Genomic DNA, 19842 nt, shown 5'->3' with positions numbered 1-19842 from the left:
TTCAATCCCTAGCCCAGGAACTTCTATGCGTCTCAGGTGTGGCTGTAAAAAGAAAAAAAACATGATAAAAAATACTGGATTTATTTTTTTGGCCATGCCTGTGGCATGTGGAAGTTCCTGGGCCAGGGATGGGACCCAAGCCACAGCTGCAATCTGAGCCACAGCCATGGTGGTGCTGGATCCTTAGCCCGCCGAGCCATCAAGGGAACTGATGCGAGACCTCAGAAATGCTTGAAACCTGGGGAGATACACAGCTGCGCCAGATACATGGGGAAATTCGTGGTCGGCCTCCCCACCCCCGTGGCCTGGGCTCCAATCAGTGTGCGCGCTGGACGTCTTGCCCCACGTCCCCTTTCCCTCTGTCCCGGGGCGTCCACGGGAGGTGACCATGGCTGCAGGCTGGTTTTCTTTATTCAAAGGTTATAGGCGAAGTTGCACTGGATGCACAGGTGAGTGTTCAGGTGTTCCAAACTGTGTGCTCAGGTACCTGAGAACGCGTCCTGAGGGGGGAAGGGCGGGGGCCCTGGCCTGGAGGGGACCCTGGGCTCCCTGTGGCTGGGACAGGCAGGGTCCCCGCTCCTACTCGTAGGGGCTGGCAGGTCCCTAACTGGGCTGGGCCTTCCTTTAGCAACTTGGGGCAAGAGCACAGCGGCCCTGGGAGGCAGCAGCTCGTTGTTTTACCCAGGCCTTGGGGGCTGGGCGGCGGGGGAGGGGGTCTGGTCCCTTCTCGCCAGGGCGCTTTCCGGGCTCCCAACTCGGTAAACAGCAGCGACAGTGACAACTGGGGTTCAAAAGTTCAAGAATTTAGTCCAAAGGTGGCTGAGTGGGCACCCTGAGCCCAGGCGGGCCAGAAGCGGCTGGGTGGATGCGCGGGCGCCCCGAGGAAGGCTGGTGCTGCCCACCGGAGGGGACGGCGGCCCTGGGTGCAGGCCTCTCCCTCGCGGAGGCCGTGGTGGGTGCCCGCGGGCACGCAGGCAGCAGCTCGCGGAGGGAGGGAGCCCGTGGCGGTGCCCGGCCGCGGTCCCGGACTGATGGGCGGCCGTGCGGTGTTGGCGGCAAGGCGGCGGCGGCGGCGGCGGGCAGGAGGCTCCCCCTCGGGGCCACGGCCGCGCTCGGCTCGCCGGTCCGCGGGGAGGGGCGGGAAGGCAGCTGGACGCGGCGGCGATTTATGGGCCTTTCAGGCGAGCAGGTGCCTCCTCGGGCCGCCCATTGTCTCGCCGGCCTCACAATGGGGCTGCTGCAGCCGCAGGGCCGGCCCCCGCCGCGGCCCGCGGCCTGCGCGGGCGCGAGGGCCCCGGGGCGGCGCGGGCCGGCCGTCCGTCCTCCGTCGGTTCGTCGGTCCGTCGTGCGCTCGTCGGGGCGTCCGTCTGCGCGTCCTCCGCGCAGCCGGCGGCGGGGAGCCGGCCCGGTGCGGCCGGCGTCTGTCCCCGAGCACGGCCTGTCCGCCCGGCCCGCGGGAAGCCCGCGCCCCGACGTGTGCTCGCGGCCGTGGCGCCCGCTCCTCCTGCGCCGTCGGGCGGGCACCCGGCTCTGCTCGGCTGGCACGGCCCGCGCCGCCGCGTCCCGGGCGCACACACAGGGGCCTATTCTTCCCGGCTCCGCGCAACCATATGGCAAATCCGCGTCGACACAGCAGCCCCCGCTCATTCAGGCGCAGAATGTCCCGCAACAGGGAACAATCACAACTCTGTTCGCGTCTATTATGGATGCGAACGGGCGAGAAAAAAAAATCATTTAACTCCAAGAGATAGCCAGCTAATTACCAACCATATGTGAGCCCGGATTCAAAGCGATGCCGAGGAGTTCATTCTGAATCCGGTCGACTTTATTAGGTATAGAAGACAGATGTCCCAACAGCACACGCATCACAGAAAATCTTGTCGGGGAGTTCTTGAAACGTCCGGGAGAGCTCTTTAAATATTAAAGACCCGGTCCTGCTGATGGGCTGGGCCGGGGTCCTCTGGGAGCCGGGAGCCCAGGAGCAGGACTTAGCGACAACGACGGGGCAGACTCCAGCCCTGCCCCCCGACCCAGGGGGGCGTTCCCCCTCCCCCTCCCACCGCCTGGGGCCCTTCGGGGCTCTGGGGGCCCCAGGGAACTGCGAAGGAAACCCCGGAGGCGTTGATGGGCTGGCGGGTGGCTCTGCTGGGGCGCTGGGTCCCCTCCTGACCCCCAAGGAGGGAGCTAGAAGGAAGATGGGGTGGGGGTGTCTGTCTGCTTCCAGAGCTGGGCTGGGCAGGGCACATAGTAGGTCTTCCACTGGAATTTATTCCATGAATGGTTGAGAATGAATGAATGCGCCAGGGGCAGTCAGCCCAAGGATGAAAATCCCTTGGGGTGGGGTGGGTGGGGGGCCTCCTGAGAGCAATAACGGAGGAAAACACAAGAAAACAGCCTCTGGCCATGAGCCTCACTCTTTGAGGAAGGAAAAAGAGAAAGCTCTTAGAGAGAGAGAGAGAGAAAAAATTCTTTCTCTGTTTTCCATGCAATGCAATTATGTTCCAGCTTTTTCTCCTTGTTATTCTTTTAAGCCAAATGTCTGAATAAAAGGATTATTCCCCCGCCCGCCCCCCCAAACTGTGGGGGCCACTGCTGGCTAGATTAACTGCCACCCGTGGCTTCCGCATCTTCTATAAAAATAAGTGAGGTCAGCTGCCATTCAATTGTCACAGCATATATATTTGAAAATTTAAATATTTGAATCAAAGGAAAAAGGATTTGCATTTCTGCCCAACGCGACAAGCGCGTTCCGTGAACCCGGAACGATGGAAACGTTTCAATCGGAATGACTTGTCTCCTTGCAGGAGATTCTGTATAAAGGCAGCCAATGCTTTTTCCCTTTTGTTTCTTCTGCTTTTGTTTTGGGTTGTGTTTTTCTTCCCTCTTTTACCCATTCCGTCCAGGAGGGTGTTTTCTGAGACTTGGTGACTGACTTTGGTTTCGAGGACATAAAAAAACATGGAAAAACTCCTAAGAAACGCTCACATCGGAGGCCTCTCTGGCACAAAAGCGAAATTTAATTGAACATGTGCGCGTGGAAAAATAGATACGGGAGACTCTCGATGCCACCAGAATGGGCTCATCAGCTGACTCCAGCCGGGCTGCCTGAGGCCATTAACGAAGCGAGAGCGGGAGGGAGCCCCAGGCCTGGGCTTGGCCCTCCAGGCGGGCCCTGGTTCTCCAGGGCATCAAGCCTTCCCAGGCACCCAAGCCAGCCAGATCCCCAGCCAGCATGAGGGCCGCACTGCCAGGGGATGTGCTCATCAGTTTTTCACCTTGGCCTTGGGCAGGGGCATTTGGGAAGACTCTCCACGTTTATCGTGGACACCGCTGCTCTAGGAAGCCTGCCGGGAGGCGGCTTCATGCTCTGACTTAGAAAAGGTCTCGAAGCCTGGCATGGGTGGGGTTTCTGCCGGTCTGGGGGTCTGGGGTGTGGCGTCTCTGTCCGTCCCAGCTGCGTGGTCTGGACAGGGGTCTTCCCCTCTGTCTCGTTGGGGTGGGGGGGACGCTGGGATGGTTAATCTCCTCGGGTCCTGGTAACAAAGGCCCCCACATGGGGTGGGGGTGTGATTAACCAACAGACACTCGCTGGCCCCCGTCCTGGAGGCTGGAGTCCGAGCTCCAGGGGTGGGCAGGGCTGGTCTCTCCCAAGGCCTCTCTCCTGGGCGTGTAGACGGCCGTCTGCCCCACCCCCCCGACCCCGTGTCCTCGCAGGGCCGTCCCTCTGTGTGTGTGTGTGTCCTGACCCCCTCTTGCTCTAAGGACCCCAGTCCTGTGGGGTCGGGGCCCCACCCTAGTGACCTCCCTTGACCTTAATTCCTCTTTAAAGGCCCTGCCCCCAAATATCACTTTCTGAGATACTGGGGTTGGGACGTCAACAGACATTTTGGGAGGATCTAGGGAGCTCCTTTTGTGGTGCAGTGGAAATGAATCTGACTAGTGTCCATGAGGATTCGGGTTCGATCCCTGGCCTCAATCAGTGGGTTGGGGATTCGGTGATGCCGTGAGCTGTGGTGTAGGTCGAAGAAGCGGCTGGGATCCCGTGTTGCTGTGACTGTGGCACAGGCCAGTCGTTTTGACCCCTAGCCTGGGAATGTCCCTATGCTGCAGGTGTGGCCCTCAACGTGTGTGCGCGTGCACACACACACACACACACACACACACGCAACAACAGCAACAACAAAGAAATTTGAGGAGGATCCAACATAACTCAGCCCACACTGATGGGCTTCCCTTTGCGCCCCTTGCCCTGTGGCCTGGGCTTGCCCAGTGGTGAGCTGCCCGGGCTGGGCCTCTGGCAGCCTGGGTCAGCATGAGAGTGCTGAGCTTGGTGACTCAGGCTTATGACTAATGCAGGCTCTAGGGCCTCGCAGATTTCAGAGGGGCCCGGAGGGGCCCCTGGAGACCCCTGTCCTCCCAGGCCCCTCTCCCGCCCCCCGGACCGTATATTTGGATATTCTCTTCTGAGTCCAAACATGGATGCCCAGCTCCTTTATTTTATTTTGTTTTTTTCTTTTTAGGGCTGCGCCTGTGGCACATGGAGGTTCCCAGGCTAGGGGGCGAATTGGAGCTGCAAGGGCCGGCCTACGCCACAGCCACAGCAACTCAGGACCCGAGCCGCATCCGTGGCCTGTGCCACAGCTTGCCACAACACTCAACATCCTTAAACCACTGAGAGGGGCCAGGAGTCGAACCCACATCCTCATGGGTACTCGTCAGGTTCTTCACCTGCTGAGCCATGATGTGAACGCCCTTTTATTTTTTTTTAAAATTATTTTCTTTTATTTTTCCCAGGTCCTTTAGAATCTGGCCCTGATCCAGGGATGCAGGGAACACGAGCTGCCAAGGTCATCTCAAGGCCCTGAGTCCCCTGCCCCTGGGCCTCTGGGTGGCCACTCTGCCAGGCCTCACACCCCTCAGAGTCAGGGCATGTTTCTGTCTCTTGTGCCTGACTTTTTTCTCTCATCACATTCCCGCTTTTTCTTCTCTTCCCATTGTCCCCCCCCTCACCCCAATTTCAACTCTTAAATGCAAACAGAAGCCCAGGAGGGGCTGAAATGTGACACAAACTCCACATTCTACCGATGACCTGGGGCCGGAGCCGGTATCTGTTCTCATCCCACCACCCTGTTGCTGTGTGACCCATGCAGGTTTTTTGACCTCTCTGAGTCCTGGCAGGCCTGCCTCATGGCAAGCAAAATGCTGACCTGTCTGGTGGGCAGAGTGAGAAGGAGCTAGTGAAAATGGCTGGAAAACACTCCAGGCATTTAAAAAATGTCACGTAATTGCAAAATAATAGCGATAACAACAATATACTTAGGAATTTTGCTGGAACCGAGAGTGGGTCCAAGTGGAATCTGGCAGAGGGAGGGCCTCTGTCCAAGGGAGTTTAGTTACCGGGGCCTCCCCGGGCCTCTGTTCTAAGGCGGCACCTCTTGTCAGGTGGTCCTGCCACCGACTCCTGCTTCCCCGCTGGTCCGGGGCCAGCTCTCAGAGTTGCTGCCGCGAGGCTGAGTCACCTGGTTGGCAAACCAATGGCGCTCTTAATTTTTTTTTTAATTCCCCAAATGAAAAGAGCCTTCTATTTCCCTCGATTGTAGAAATATTATACACGCGTTGTAAAAAAAATTGCAAGCGATACAGAAATGCCTCAGAAAGAAAGTACGATTTCCCCAGAGGCCACTAGAGATGGCAGTTTGGGGACCCATATTTACTTCTTAGGTTCAAGATGCATATTTCAGTACATATTTTAAAGCACTAGAGTAAATACATATGTACACACATGCCTACAGATTTATTTCTTTCTTTCTTTTTTTTTTTTTTTTTTTTTTGTATTTTCAGGGTTGCACCCATGGCATGTGTAGGTTCCCAGGCCAGGGGTCCAATTGGAGCCGCAGTCGCTGGCCTACACCACAGCTCCCTCACGGCAACACGGGATCTGAGCCATGTCTGCAACCTACACGGCAGCTCATGGCCATGCCGGATCCTTAACCCATGGAGCGAGGCCAGGGATCGAACCCGCAACCTCACGGTTCCTAGTTGGATTCGTTTCCACTGTGCCACGACGGGAACTCCCATATATTGTTTTAATTGCAAATTATTTGACCATGATGGGAGGGTTCAGACCCATGATCTGAGGGTGGTAAACAAAGAGGCAAGGTTTGGAAGCAAGTTTTCGTTCCACCAGCGGCTGGTGACTGCGGGGAACCTGGGAGAAGACGGCGTCCGTCTTAGTAAAGGCCAGGCTTTCCCCAGGTTTTCGAAAAGTGGCGACAGGAACAAGAGAAAACCACAGATGCGCTAAGGAAGCCGCTCCCCAGGGCAGATGCCGTCCTCGGACCCCAGGTCCAGAGTGGCTGCTGAGGCCGGGCACGGCCACCGTTGCAGGACACATGGCAGGGGTGGAGGAGCCCCCTACCAACCAGGCTCCCACGCCACTCCCAGGAGGAGGGTGGGAGTCTCTGGTTAATGAAGTGATTGCAGGGGGTCAGGACCAAACCTTGTCTGTCTCAAACGGGTGTCCAAATCCCGTTTGAACTGCTTCCTGGAAAGAAATGAAACGGGAGGCCTGAGGGGGCCACCTGTTATTTCCACATCGATAGGAAATGGTTTCCATCCCGTGACCATGGAAACTTCCACGGTCCATCCTGGCTGTGCATTTCCCATGAGCCGCCCCCTGCCCACAGCTTGTCACTGTGCTGGCACAGATCCTGGGCCGGCAGTTTGGGCATCAGGGGTCGGCTGAGCCCTCTGGCCCAGGCCTGAGTGTCAGCTGGAGCCCCCATGAGGTCCCTCTGAGTCCACCCGGCCAGACGACAAAAATACAGCAGAAAAAGCGAAGGCACATACGGCCCCTCTTCTTTCTAGCGGTTGTGCTGCCCTGAGTGACGCGTCGGGAATATTTGCTGGCCCAGAAAATGGCCCTCTTTTTACCACGTCATAGCTGGTGGTAGGGCAAATCCATCAGCCAGCAAAGCAGGGGGGTTGTAAGTTCACGGTTAAGCTTCTAGAAGGTCACAAAGGATCTTCCCCTTACCGCCTCGCTCATTCATTCCTCCTGTGGGTCCTCCCAAGCCCCCCAGACTGTCCCTGACGTCTGGCCTGAGATGGCTCTGGGCACAGAGCTGTGGGGGCGGGGAGGCCAGGGCGGAAGGCTCTTCCTCCCCCCTTGGGGTGGAGGCCTGTGGGGACAGCTCGGCTCCTGTCCTGGCTGAAAGAGCCCAGGGGGCCAGGCTGACCCGCAGAGCTGGTGCCCACCGTGGCCTGTCTCATTTCTGTGTCCAGCCCTGGCCTGGGCATGTTTCTGGCTGGAAACTGGGGGAAGGGCGTGTGTCTGCATTCCGCCTGCTAGAGTCTCTGGAGCCGGGGCTCCGGTGTGAGGCCCCACGCCCACCAGCACTCACCAGGCCGCCCCGGCACCATCCGGGGGCGAGGCGGTGCCTGGCGTCGCCGTGCAAGGGCCCGGCCGGGGCAGGGGTCCCGCGGCCACCCCCCAACCCCAGCCCCCGCCGCCCCCACGGCGCTGCGCGTCTGTTTGGAGAAGAAAGCGGGCCAATTTGTTTTCATTCAGAATCACTTAAGATCCCATTTTGGAGAAATGAAAAGAGAGAAGCGCGCTTCCCGCGCCCGGCCCGCTGGGTGCCCGCTCGTGCCCGGCGGCGCGCTGGTGGGGGACCGCAGCCCTGCCCGGGCCTCCTCGCTCCGGCCCCCGGCCTGGCCGGCTCCGGGTCCGGGTCCGAGGGCGGCGGCCCGCAGGCCGGGCAGCGGCCAGGCCGCGCTCATCTGCATGAAGCGCACACTCGCGGCCCATCTGCAAAGACGCAATTAAACGCGGGGGGTGGGGGGCGCCCGAAATTAGCATTTCCGCGGCCATCTGGCGCGAGGAGCGGGCGCGGCCGGACAAAGGGCGCCGGGCGAGGGGAGAGGCGAGTGTGCCGCGGCATTGACCTGCAAATGAGGCTTTGTCAGCGCATTAAAGCTGGCCGGACCCCCGACCCCGGCCCCCGCCCCCGCCTGCCCGGCCCGCGGCCCCTGGGCCGGCCTGGGTCTCGCTGGGCCTGTGCAGGAGGCAGGCCCCGGAGCTTCGGAGCCCCCCACTCTGGCCTGGTCCTGTGGCTCCAGCTGGGGCCCCTCCGCCTCTGCCCACGTCATCACACCTCGGGCCTGTTATTGCCCGAGCTACCTCCTGGGCAGGGACTTCTGGGGATGCCGGTGTCCTGCCAGAATTCTAGTTGGTGGATGCGTGGGTGGAGGGGGCATGGCTGGGTGGGGGCGGGGTGGGGGAAATGTCTTGGGAGATGCTAAAAACTGACCCACCCGACAACCCTGCATGGTCTTTAATGGCCTAAATCTTTTTTTTTTTTTTTTTTTTTGTCTTTTTAGGGTTGCACCTGCGGCATATGGAGGTTCCCAGGCTGGGGGATGAATTGGAGCTGTAGCTACTGGCCTACACCACAGCCACAGCAATGTGGGATCCGAGCGGTGTCTGAGACCTGCACCACAGCTCTTGGCGACACCGGATCCTTAACCCACTGAGCAAGGCCAGGAATTGAACCTGCATCCTCATGGATCCTAGGCAGATAGGGTTTGTTAACCGCTGAGCCACGACGGGAACTCCCAATGCCCTAAATCTTTGAAAGCAATGGCTTCAAAGTGTTCTGTGGGCCTTAGAAGTCAGGGGAAACCTTTGGCAATGGGCACATTGCTTGGTGACCTGGGCTCAGTGACAAGACAGCATTCAAATCTCCCTTGCTCAGGACCAAAGCCCTCTGGGAATCTGAAGCGGGTGGGGGTGGGGGTGTGGGTTGGGGGTGGCGTTAGAGAAACTGAGTGACTCCTTCGTGGGTGCACGTGGGGCTGCAGGGTGGGCCAAAGGTCCTGGAGGCAGGAAGCAGGGCTGGCAGTCCTGGAGAGAGAGTCCCTGGGCACTTGGTGCCCGTCTAAGTCCCAGAAGCTTTCAACAACCTTGCTCAGACTCTGGATCGCCCCAAAGGGGTGTGGCTATCTCTGGGCCTCAGCTTCCCCAGATGGAAAAGGGGGAGTCTTGGTCCCATTCAGGGTGACTTCCATCTGCGGTCACTGTCTTTAACACCAGCGCCCAGCATATCTGGAGGGGCCGTTTGGCCGGGGCCCCTACCTGACCTGAGGGTGCGGAAGCTTCCTGAAGGAAGGAGGCTTGAGATAAGTCCTGAGTGAGGCAGGAGGAGGGGAGAGGGCCGTCGCCCACCCCCGTTCATCTGGATGGGGCTGGGGTCTGACATTCTGATCAGAGTGTCTAAGGGGGGGACACTGGAGACGCAGGCGGGTGCTGACTTCTAAAGCCATGTGCGCCAGACTGAGTCATGATTTGCAGGGGCCTTCAAGTATTTTCCCTTAGCAGGGGCCGGAATTCTAAAAGCTTCCCAGAAATATATATGTCAGTGTTCAGATGACGTCTTCAGCTGCTCCTTCTGGGGGATAACACGCTTAGAAAGAGAAAGCCGAAAGCCGAGTAGTCAACAATACTCTAGTGAAAATTAGCCTGCCAACTGATTTTCTTGGAAACCGGGGGTTCAGGAACAGTATTTTTTTTTTTTTTTCCTTTTTTTTAGAGCCGCACTGGCAGCATATAGAGGTTCCCAGGCCAGGGATCAAATTGGAGCTACAGCTGCTGGCCTACGCCATAGCCACAGCCACGCCAGATCCGAGCTGCGTCTGTGACCTACACCACAGCTCACAGCAGCCGGGATCCTTAACCCACTGAGTGAGGCCAGGGATTGAATCCGCCTCGTGGTTCCTAGTTGGTTTCCTTTCTGCTGCGCCACGATGGGAACGGCCCAGGGAGCAGTATTTAAGGCGGCGTCCCCTGCGCAGGTAGGCTCACACAGGAGGGTGTGGGCACGCAGAGGCTCCTCCTGCAGCCAGGTGTTGGACAGCAGGTGTGGGGGCTTCGGCCTCCAGCCACCCAGAGGGGCGAGCTCTCCCATCTGAGACGAGGCTGGGGAACACTCAGCCTCATCTGTGGGACATGCCTGAGAGGCAGGGCAAAGGTTTCTGACGGGGGAGCCGTGTGAACGGGGGTGGGGCGTTTCTCTGCCTGACTTTGCATTTTCATGGTGTACGTGGGGCAGAGAACCCCCTCCCACTCTTCCCACGGAGGTGCTGGGGTGGGGAGACCTGGGACGTGGAGGCCTCTGGCACCCAGGTGCCCTTTGGAAGCTGGCATGAGGTGGTTCGTTGGTGCTGTGAGGGTGAGGTGCCTTGAAAAGGCAAGAACGATGGTCCTGATGCTGGGGCCTCTTCTGTGCTGTGTGTGGGCTCAGGCCCCGCATGCAGCACCTGCCTCTCCCAGATCTCTGTGGGTGGGTCCATGGGGAGGAGGGGCACCGAGAATTTGAGAAATCGGCTCCCCTGATGCCACCTGCAAAGTTGTACAGATGTGGGGTGTGAATAAGGAATGTCCTGGGGTGGGCAGGTCTGGCGGAGCAGGAACGCATTCGGGGTGGGGGTGGGGTGGGTGGCACCCTAGGGGGCTCCTGAGGAACAGCGGGTCCTCGGAGTGCTGGAGGCGGGTGCAGCTGAGCGCGGTGGAGGGCGTGCCCCTCCTTAGTGGTTCTTGGTGGGCTCCTCCCATTCTCCACGGTCCGGCCCAAGCGGTCAGCCAGCAGTGGCGCCCAGCACCCAGTGTTGCAAGGGACCCATCTCCCTGCTCTTGGAGTTCACAGCTCCAGGCCAGTTGGCTTTGTGCAGGTTGGCAATTCCAAGACAAATCCCCAAGTGTTCTGCATGCTATGGTTCCACCCACCCCCCGAGTCCCTGAAGGGGCACTTGCCCGTAGGGGAGCCCAGCTGCAAAGGACACAGTCATTGCCGGCAGCGGACACCAAGAACTGTGGGGGAAGAGCCTGGGCCTCATTTGGCTGGCCCTTCAGGAGGGCTTCAGGAGGAGGGGCCCCTCGCCCTGGGCTTTGGCAGATGAGTAGGAGTTTGCTAAGTGGAGATGGGGAGGAAGGACTCAGATGGCAGGTGATGGAGGTGGTGGCAGCCGTGCCAGGGTCCTGATGGGGCGGAGCTGGGGCAGCTGCCGCGGGTGGGAGAATTGGGGGTGGGGGCGGGGCTTGGGGCTGGAGACCGGCTCCCTTCTTGGGTCCAGTCCCTGCTTCTCAAGCTGGGTCGGAGCCTAGGTTCATGCCTCCGGGCCACGGGATGCTCTTTTCTGGGTGACCAACCGGGCAGAAGAGCCGAGCGACGGGCAACTCGTGGCCCAGCCTTTGGAGAGCAGGACTGCCTCTGAGCCTGGGGGCTGAATCCTGGTTGGGGCTGGTGCTCAAGAGGGAGCACAGGGCAGCCGGGAAGGAGCCCTCGAACCTGGGTCCTGGCCACGGAACCTGCGCAGCCCGCACGGCTGCCGAGGCAGGTCGGGCTTGCACCGATGCTGTGGCTAAGCCGCCTGCATTTCCTGCCCACGCCATCCCTCTCTTCCTGTCTGGTCCACAAGTGGCCAACCTGGCGGGGGATGTAGCTGAGGAGAAGTAGCTCCTGCCTGGAGGCCTGGGGCCTGTTTCCCCCGCCCCCTCCCCGAGATCCATGAGGCTGTAGCCCACGTCCAAGTGCAGAGGCCAGAGCTGAGGGTCAGTGGGGGCAGGCGAGAGGGACGGGCCAGCAAGACCTCCCAAGGCTTGTGGTCTCAGCACCCCAAGGCATGCTGGGTCTCCCCTGCAGGGTGTTGAGGTGGAAAGGGGTGGCAGTGGGCCTTCTGTCCTCAGTGCACCCCCCTGAGTCCCCTCGCTTCAGTAGCTGGCTCACCTGTGAAATGGGTCCAAAGGAAGGTCTGGGGTGGGAGGCTGGCCCGGCTGACCTTGGCCCTCTCAGCTGCTGTCCCACCTGCCTTGCCCCCCGCCAAGGCTGCTTCTCCACCCAGCTCTCCTGCTTGCTTAGCGGGGACCCCTGGGCAGGGCCAGGGCAGGCTAGGAAGTCCCCCCAGCTCTGTTCCTCACGAGGGTGGAGACAACATTCCAGCCTGGAAGTCCACATCTATAAAATGGGTGCAATAAGACGGGGCCCCCTGCGGGAACAGCTCCCTTAAGGTTCAGCCTGGAGGGGCCCCTGGGCGGCTCAGGCTGCCTGCTGTCTGAGAGGCTCTGGGGTGGGGGGCAGGCTCTCTGGCCCCTTCTCCATCCACCCTCACACCTGTCCTGGGCACCCAGGGCGGGGCACGTCCCAGTCCTCTGTCCCCTGCCATGGCAGGCAGCCTGGGCAGTGCTGGCTGGCCCTGGAGGCCGGTGCCCAGGCGTGGGAGGGCCCAGGTGGGGGAGGCAGCCACCAGGTCGGGCCAGGCGGGCTTTGGCAGAGGCTGAATGGGTGCTCTGTCCTGCAGCCCGAGGCTGTCATCTGCCGCTGGGATTCGGTTTCCTGGAAGCTGGTGCGGCTGCAGGTGGATTCTGTGCGGCCTGGTGACCTCGCGGCCCGGAGACTGGGTGTCTCTGAGCCAGGCGGGGGCCAGGGGGAAACAATGAGGCCTTTTCCCGGGGGAAAAGGGCTGAGTCGGGCAGTGGGAAAGCAATGTGCCCGCAGCCTGAGGCTTCGGGGGCTTGCTGGCAGCAAGAGGGACTGCTGGGGGCAGTGGTGCCAGGCCTTGGCAGGGCCCGCTGGAGGCAGGGCTAGCCGGGCGTCGGGTAACTGAAGCTGCTTGGGCACACGCGGGTTTGTGGAGTGTTTTCCTTCACCTTGGGGCTGTGGCAGGATGGAGACGGGCGGGAGGGAGAAGGGGAGGGCGTCGGTGGGCACCAGGGGACCCGGACAGGCCTCTTGCCTCCCCACAGCAGCTTGGGTTCTGCAGGGGGCGAGGACAGTGGCGGGCTCGCCCCGTTTTCTTTGGGGGACAGAGGTGCTTGGGGTGGCGAGGGGCTTCCTGGTGGTTATGAGCAGGGAGTTGGGCGTCGGATGGGCAGGCTCACCACGTGCCCAGCCTCCGGGTCCTCACTCTGTCCCTGGACACAGACACATGTGGGGGTTTCCAGCTGAATCACTCATTCGCATGTGCATTTGTTCTGCCCACATCCACCGCCTGGGTGTGCCTACCTGGCTGCCTGGGGACAAGAACTGGGTCTGAGAGGGGTGGCCAGGCCTCCAAGCCCCGAGAGGTGCCCCCCTCCCCTTTTTTTTGGCTTTTTCAGGGCCGCACCTGTGGCATATGGAGGTTCCCAGGCTAGGGGTCCAATGGGAGCTGCAGCTGCTGGCCTACACCACAGCCACAGCAATGCAGAATCCAAGCCACATCCGCGACCTACACCACAGCTCATAGCAACGCTGGATCCTTAACCCACTGAGTGAGGGCAGGGATCGAGCCTGTAACCTCATGGATACTATTTGGATTCGTTTCCACTGAGCCACAGTGGGAACTCCCAGGAGGCACCCCTTGGATTGCAGCCTCTCCCTGTGAGCCTGAAGGGTCCTTCTGGAACATCCAAGCCTCTGCTCTGTGGGGTGATGAGGGGCAGTTTCAGGGCCACTGGGCATGACTCTGGAGAGTAGCATTGGCTCCTGGGGTGTGTGCACCCCAATTCGGTCCCCAGGGGCCACACCCTGGAGACAAGTGCATGTCCAGGCAGAGGGAAGCTGAGCTTGGCTCCAGCAAATGTGCAGAGAGACTCTGCAGAAGTTTAGAGCAGTGGAGTTCCCTCTGTGGCTCAGCAGTTAACAAACCTGACTGGGATCCATGAGGACGCAGGTTTGATCCCTGGCCTCGCTCAGTGGGTTAAGGATCTGGCCGTTGCCATGAGCTGCAGGTCAGACGTGGCTCAGATCCTGCGTGGCTGTGGCTGTGGCTGTGGTGTAGACCAGCAGCTGTAGTTCTGATTCCACCCCTGGCCTGGGAACTTCCATATGTCTGTGTGCAGCCCTAAAAAGCAAAAAAAAAAAAAAAAACAAAAAAAAAAAACCAAAAACAGCAGAAGCAGCTCAGAGCAGGAAGGCCGTAGGGACAGTGGGAAAGGACCAGCAGAGCAGCTCAGGTGGGAGGCCACGCCGTGTGCCTGTGGAGCCCTCGGCCCTTGCACACGTGAACTTGGACGTGGGCTGGAAAGGTGAGCGCCTGGTCCTTCGCCTCTCCGGAGGGGCTGCCCTTTGCCAGTCTATGGACGCGGGGAGTTTGGAAGCAGGGAGGAAGAAGAGGGCTTTGCCGAGTGGGACCTCTGGGGACTGCGGGCCGGAGGCACCAGGGTGGAGCATTCAGCAGGTGCCTACTGTGTGTGCCTCGTTGTCTTGCTCACGGCGAGTCTGATGGATGGGGGACCAGGTGCCGGGTACCTGGACAAACATCCAGGACCCCCATCACATGGTCCCCGGGCCTCCATTTCCCTCCGTGAGAGGCTGTGTTGCTGAGGCCTCGGGTCGGGGGGTTTGGGGGGGGTCCGTCTTCGAGGCCTCCTCCGGGGTGGTGGGGACGCAGCCTTTGTCATGGGCATCACCCTAGGCCTCTGGGAGGAGGCCGGAGGGCTCGGGGTCCAAAATGGGCCTGAGGCTGCCGGGTGGCCGTTGAGCGGGCGGCAGGTGGAGGCTCTGCGCCTTCCTCTCCTTTTCCAAAGTCCTTGGGCCACGGCCCAGAGGACGGGGAGCGGATTTGATTAAGACCCCGTGAAATACTGAATGACATTACCCAGCATCCCAACAGCCTTCTCTGTAGGAAGCTTCTCTCTCCAGGGGCCTCCCATCCCGTCCGTGCCGGCTGGGCCCTTCTCCCGGGTCCCTGGAGCCCCCCCCAGCCCCCCAGAGGGCCCCCCCCGGCTCCTGCCCATCGACCGTCGGGACCTCCACATCTCCACCGTGAGTGCCTGGCCTCTCCCAGCACGAGTCTCCTCTCCCCGAGCCTGGCGGATCCACCTCTGACCTGTCACTTCCATTGTCCTTGGCAGAGGGACTGCGGGCTGGGCCTTCTCGGGAGGGGCCGGGGGGCAGGGTTGGGGTGAGCGCTCCCTGTGTGCCCGCCCCTAAGCCCCTCCGGCAGACCCTCTGGGCCCAGGGGTCGCACTGAGACAGGGCTGAGGCTGCTCAGGGGGTGTCCCATGCGTGGCTGCAGGAGGCTTCTGACACCAGGGTGCCTTGGCCTTGCAGAGGGACTGCCTGTCCCCATGGACCTTGGGCCACTCTTGGCCTCCCTCAGCCATTCCTGCGGAATTGGCCCTGGTCCCGGTCAGTGACCTGAGCTGGCCCGTCAGGTAGCAGGCCCAGCAGCGTCCCGTTCAGTGTGCATTTGCTATCGAGACTCTATGTCGGGGACAGGTTTGTGTCACAGTCACATGTAAAGACAGTGCTGGGCTAAAGAACCGTTCGCATGCATGTCTCTCCCTGAGTGTGTCATTGGTGCCTGGTTGCGAGGCGGCTGTGGCTCATGTCTTGTCTTATGCTTAGCGCCCTGCCAGCAGTTCTGTGAAGCTGGGGCTGCAATGACCGATGGAAGCTCAGAGAGGGTAGGGGCTATGCTCAAAGACACACAGCTAGAGATTGGCTGAGTCAGGATGGGAACATTATGTGTGTGTGTGTAGAGATAAAGCCAAGAAACAACCAAAATGAAATCAGTGGAGTTTGGTGGATTGACTCGGTGGTCAGTCTTATAACAACGTTTTCTGCATGGCAGGTGCAATGGCAGCCCTGTTGGCGTCCGTGGGCATGTCCTGATGGACCACCTGCACTCGGCTGCATTGGACAGACAGAGGGCTTCCTGGCTCTTTGACCCACCTGGGCCGGCAGAGGAGCGCTGGTCAATACCACCGGGGGGCTTGCTGCCTCTTTCCCTCAGCTCTCCAGCCCCACGACCCAATCGGAGAAGGTCAGTCCTTGTTTCAGACAGTCTAGCCCTCCCTGCCTTCCGGTTTCCTGGCCCAGCAACAACCTGCTCTGCCACTAGAAGTCCTGTTTTTTCTCTGAGGCTTTTCCAGGGCAAATTCACCCACACAGGTGCTGCACTGGGCCGGGCCGGCCCTGGAACGCGGTTTCCCATCTGCAGCCTGTGGAAGGACCCACGTGCCCCAGGGCCTCTCTGCTCCAAGGGTCTCTCTCCTCTCGGCACAGTCTGTGGACCCCACAAGCACCCCGTCCCGCCTCACCACGTGTTCTGCCACCACTAGCTTCCTGGGGCCGCAGGCCCGGCAGGAAGAGGAGGCCGTGGGTGTGATTGATCCAAGCCGCCCGTGCCTCCCACTGTGACGTTGCTCTGAAGGAGCACACGCTTCCTGCAGGCTGGAAACGCAGAGGGAATTCTGCCGAGCAGGGCGTGGAGGGGCTGGGTGAGAGAGGAGGGGCGGCTCCCAGAGTCGTGGGCAGTGGGAGTCCCTGCAGTGTCCATGTGACACATTTTCAACTTGGTCTCAGCACAGCCCGCTCTGTGCCCTGGGTCCTCAGCCGGGGAGCAGAAGGAGCCAGGTGTGCCAGGCCCGTGACAGGCACTCGTCCTTAGGCCGAGGGCTCACTGCCCAAATGTGTGTGCGGCTGAAGCCTGGGGTCAGGGGCGGGGGGACTGGCACGGCTCTGGGAATTAAGGGCAGACCTGCCCCCTCTGGGTGCCCCACAGGTGGGCGCTGGGATGAAGGCTGGGGGCGGAGGTCTGAACAAGGGCCAGAGGTGGGAGAGGGGGGTCTGAGCCTTCTCTGGTGTCTGGTACATGTGGCCCAAGCCGAGCGTCCCCCCACCCCGCTGCCTCACTAAGGTGCAGGGGCAAGGAGTCCCTCATGCATTCCACTGGCACCCCTGGTGCCGCACAGGGAGCTAAAGGGAGGGCCAAATGCCAGAACTGGGCCCAGCAGGTCACAGACGGACCTGCTGAGAGAGAAGGCCCTGGGGCTCAGCGTGGACCCCTGATCTCCTGTCACACAGTGGGCACTGAGACCTGGGCAGGGAGGGGCTGGCATTCTGACGTCCGAGGCCTTGGGAGGGGGCCCGACTGGGGCCCGGTCTGCTGGAGCTGGAGGCGGCTCCCCCCGAGCAGGTGAAAACATAGTAGCTGGACAGCGAGGTCAGAGGTCGCCTGCTCCTGGGCCCTCATGCTGCCTGGCCGTGAGGCCCTCTGCCTGCCCGCTAGGGCTCTGCCGCACAAAGGGTTTGGAAAGGGCCTAGGTGGGGGCTGTTGGCCTCCAGAGGGCTCGGCCCCTGGCCCCCGCCCTCAGAGGTCAGCGGGAGCTGAACTCTGTCTGTCCAGCTCTGGCTGTTCTGAGCCGGCTGCCTGGCTGACCTGTGACGGGTGCCAGCTCCCAGCTCCCCAGCCCCCCGGGGCCTCAGTGATTGGGCCTGAGAGCCAGTGGGGGCAAGTGCCGAGAATGGGGGGGTAGACACCCTTTCAGGCCTCCAGTGAGCCACTGGGTCCAGGTCCTGGGGGCGGTCGCAGGAGGTAGCTGGGGGAGACATGTTCCGGGGAGCTAGGAAGGCCCCCCCACGCCAGGAACCGGCTCCGCGTTAGGAAGGGGGGTGTTGCAGACCCCCACGCCAGGAGGCTGCTGGTTCGGGGCTGTGCGTGGAGCTGCCCAGGAACCTGGCCCAGGGCTACCTTTTGCTACTCCACCCCCCACCCCAACTCTCTGGCCACCCCAGTCCCCCACTCCCAGCACACAGGGTGGCCAGCCCCTTCCCCCGAGCATCTGTTGCATGGCACTGCCTGGCGGGGCCCTGCCAGGGTCCAGGTCTGCAGTCCAGGCAGCACTGGTAGCCTCTTTGCAAACTCAAATGTTATTCCTTAATTTAACTGGCACTTCCGCAGTACCAAGTGGGGCCAGGCCCTGTGCCAGGCGCTCCTGGGCTGCCGCTCCCTTTGCGGCCTCAAGGTCCCAGCTCGGCCCCTTCTCCAGTGGTGGGCTGGAAGGGGGGCTCCTGACTCCTGCCCGGTGAGGTGGGGGGGCCGCCTGCCACAGCGGTTCTGAGCGGGGAGGGGGCTGTGCCAGCTGGCAGCTCGGGGCCACACTCAGTCGCAAGGAGATGCCCGCCCGGCTGGAGACGGGTGGGCTCCTAGTGAGAGACCCCACGGGTGGGCGGGCAGGGCAGGGCCTGGGCAGTGGGGGCTAAAGCTGGTTTGGGCGCAGGACAGCGGGTTTGTACAGCTCTCTCTGGCTCCAAGGAGACACCTGGGGGGGTTGAGGCTGGATGCAGCAGTGGGGCAGGGGAATCGCTCTGAGGGGTCACTGGAGCTAGGCAGTGGGGACACAATGAGGGGACGGAGCCCAGCCAGACATCTCGCCACCATCAGTCTGGCTGCCTTTATGAGGCACCTACTGTGTGTCTGGCCCTTCTATGAAGCACCTACCGTGTGCCTGGCCCTTCTGTGAAGCACCTACTGTGTGCCTGCCGCCCCCCATTATGAAGCACCTACTGTGTGCCTGGACTTTATATGAAGCACCTACTGTGTGCCTGGACCTTAGCTGTCTCATCTTCATCAGCCCGTCCCCCACCCCCTTGCAGAGGCACTCTGTTCCTGCTGCACAGATGGGAGGAGGCAGGAGGTGCAGTTCAGCCCCCCCCCCCCAAGATTGGGAGACCTTCATGTCCGGTGGACACTGGCCTGGGAGACTGGCCTCCATGGCCGAGCCCAAGCTCTGCAGGTGCCATCCTACCCCCTGGCTCCAGAGGGCGCCGATGGGGGAGGGGGGCACGGGCAGAGGAGGTGGGCGCCCCTGGCAGCCTCCCAGCCCCCACGCCGTTCCCCCAGCAGATGCTCCCAGCACCCACTGGCCACCGAGGACCCCAACAAGGAAGCCCAATTTGGAGACAAAGGCCGGACGCTGGGGACAAATACTCATGGCGATTGTCGGCGGGAGCGGCCAGGCGGCCAGGCGAGGCCCACAAAGGGGCGGGGGCGGGGCCGGGAATGGGCCTGGGCTGCACTTGCCACCGTTGCCCGGGCGACGGCCCTCTCCGGGAGAGGTCTGCTGGGCCATTGTCCGGGGCACACAGGACGTGTCATACACCAGATGGCCGTGTGCTGTGGAAGTCAGTTACGGGGCGGAGTGAAGGAATGCGGCCGCACGGCGGGCCGGGGCGCCATCTGTTCCCTCAGACCGCGGGCACCGGCGGGCGTTGCGCGCCCGGCCGGCCGGCCCAGCCTCCACCGCGGCTTTAATTAGCTAATTCCATAATTGGGCTTTATTTCAGGTAAATTGCATTTCACACCCGAGAGGGCTGCAATGGCCCGTCCAGGAGTGACGCGCTCGGGGCACTTTGCGCGCCGTCGATAATACGCACAACAAAGCGGCGCTGGGTGCAGGGGCCGCGCCCGGCCCAGATGGGCGGCCCGCGAGCGGGAGCGGGCGCAGCGCGGGCTGGGGGCCGGCGGGCGGCGGCGGGGCGGGGGCTGCGCGGAGGGCCCGCGCTCCAGCCAGCCGCCTCCTGGGGTTTCCACAAATATTTACTCAACAAGGAAACAACAGCTTTTGCCTTTCCAGTAATTGTTGCCCTTGCCCCTCCCCCCGGGGGGTGCCGGCTGGGGAGGCCCCGGGCCCTCCCTGCCCACCCCTCCCTCCTTGAAGGGCCCTGCGGCCTGGGGCGGGGCGGGGGGCTTGTCTCACGGGGAGCTACCCAGAGAGCTTGCTGCAGGAGGGGGCTTGGCTCCAGCAGATGGCGAGGGGACCAGAACATCCAGCAAAGACACCAGTGAGCGCAGAGGCTCAGAGGGCGGGCTGGAGTCGGGGACAGGGACAGCCAGCCTGCACGTGCCCCCGGTCACTGGGGCCACCCCACCCCCAACACCCCAAGGCCAGTGGGTTGGGGTTTCTGGCCACCTCCCCTGGCCGGGGTGGGTGCAGACACGGTGAGGGCGCGGCAGTGTTGAGAGGTGGGCAGCAGCCCCACGGAGGCCAAGCCGTCCCAAAGACAGGTGCTCGCTCCC

General features: G+C 61.6%; 1 protein-coding gene across 1 annotated transcript; it reads left to right on the top strand.

Annotated features, from left to right (window-relative positions):
• LOC110259222 lies at positions 229 to 19759 on the top strand. The gene is made up of 3 exons (XM_021082621.1): positions 229 to 449; positions 15613 to 15804; positions 18670 to 19759. The coding sequence occupies exons 1-3, from the start codon at positions 442 to 444 to the stop codon at positions 19079 to 19081; spliced, it is 612 nt and encodes a 203-aa protein (XP_020938280.1). The 5' UTR covers positions 229 to 441; the 3' UTR covers positions 19082 to 19759.

The sequence above is a fragment of the Sus scrofa genome, chromosome 2, assembly GCF_000003025.6.
Source record: "Sus scrofa isolate TJ Tabasco breed Duroc chromosome 2, Sscrofa11.1, whole genome shotgun sequence".
NCBI classification, from domain to species: domain Eukaryota; kingdom Metazoa; phylum Chordata; class Mammalia; order Artiodactyla; family Suidae; genus Sus; species Sus scrofa.
This window is presented reverse-complemented; position numbering and strand designations above follow the sequence as displayed.

What these genes read in the sequence shown, in the direction of transcription:
- LOC110259222 (XM_021082621.1), top strand. An exon ending in CCACGACCCAATCGGAGAAG is followed by an intron (nt 15,805 to 18,669) that starts GTCAGTCCTTGT and finishes TTCCCCCAGCAG; the next exon opens with ATGCTCCCAGCACCCACTGG.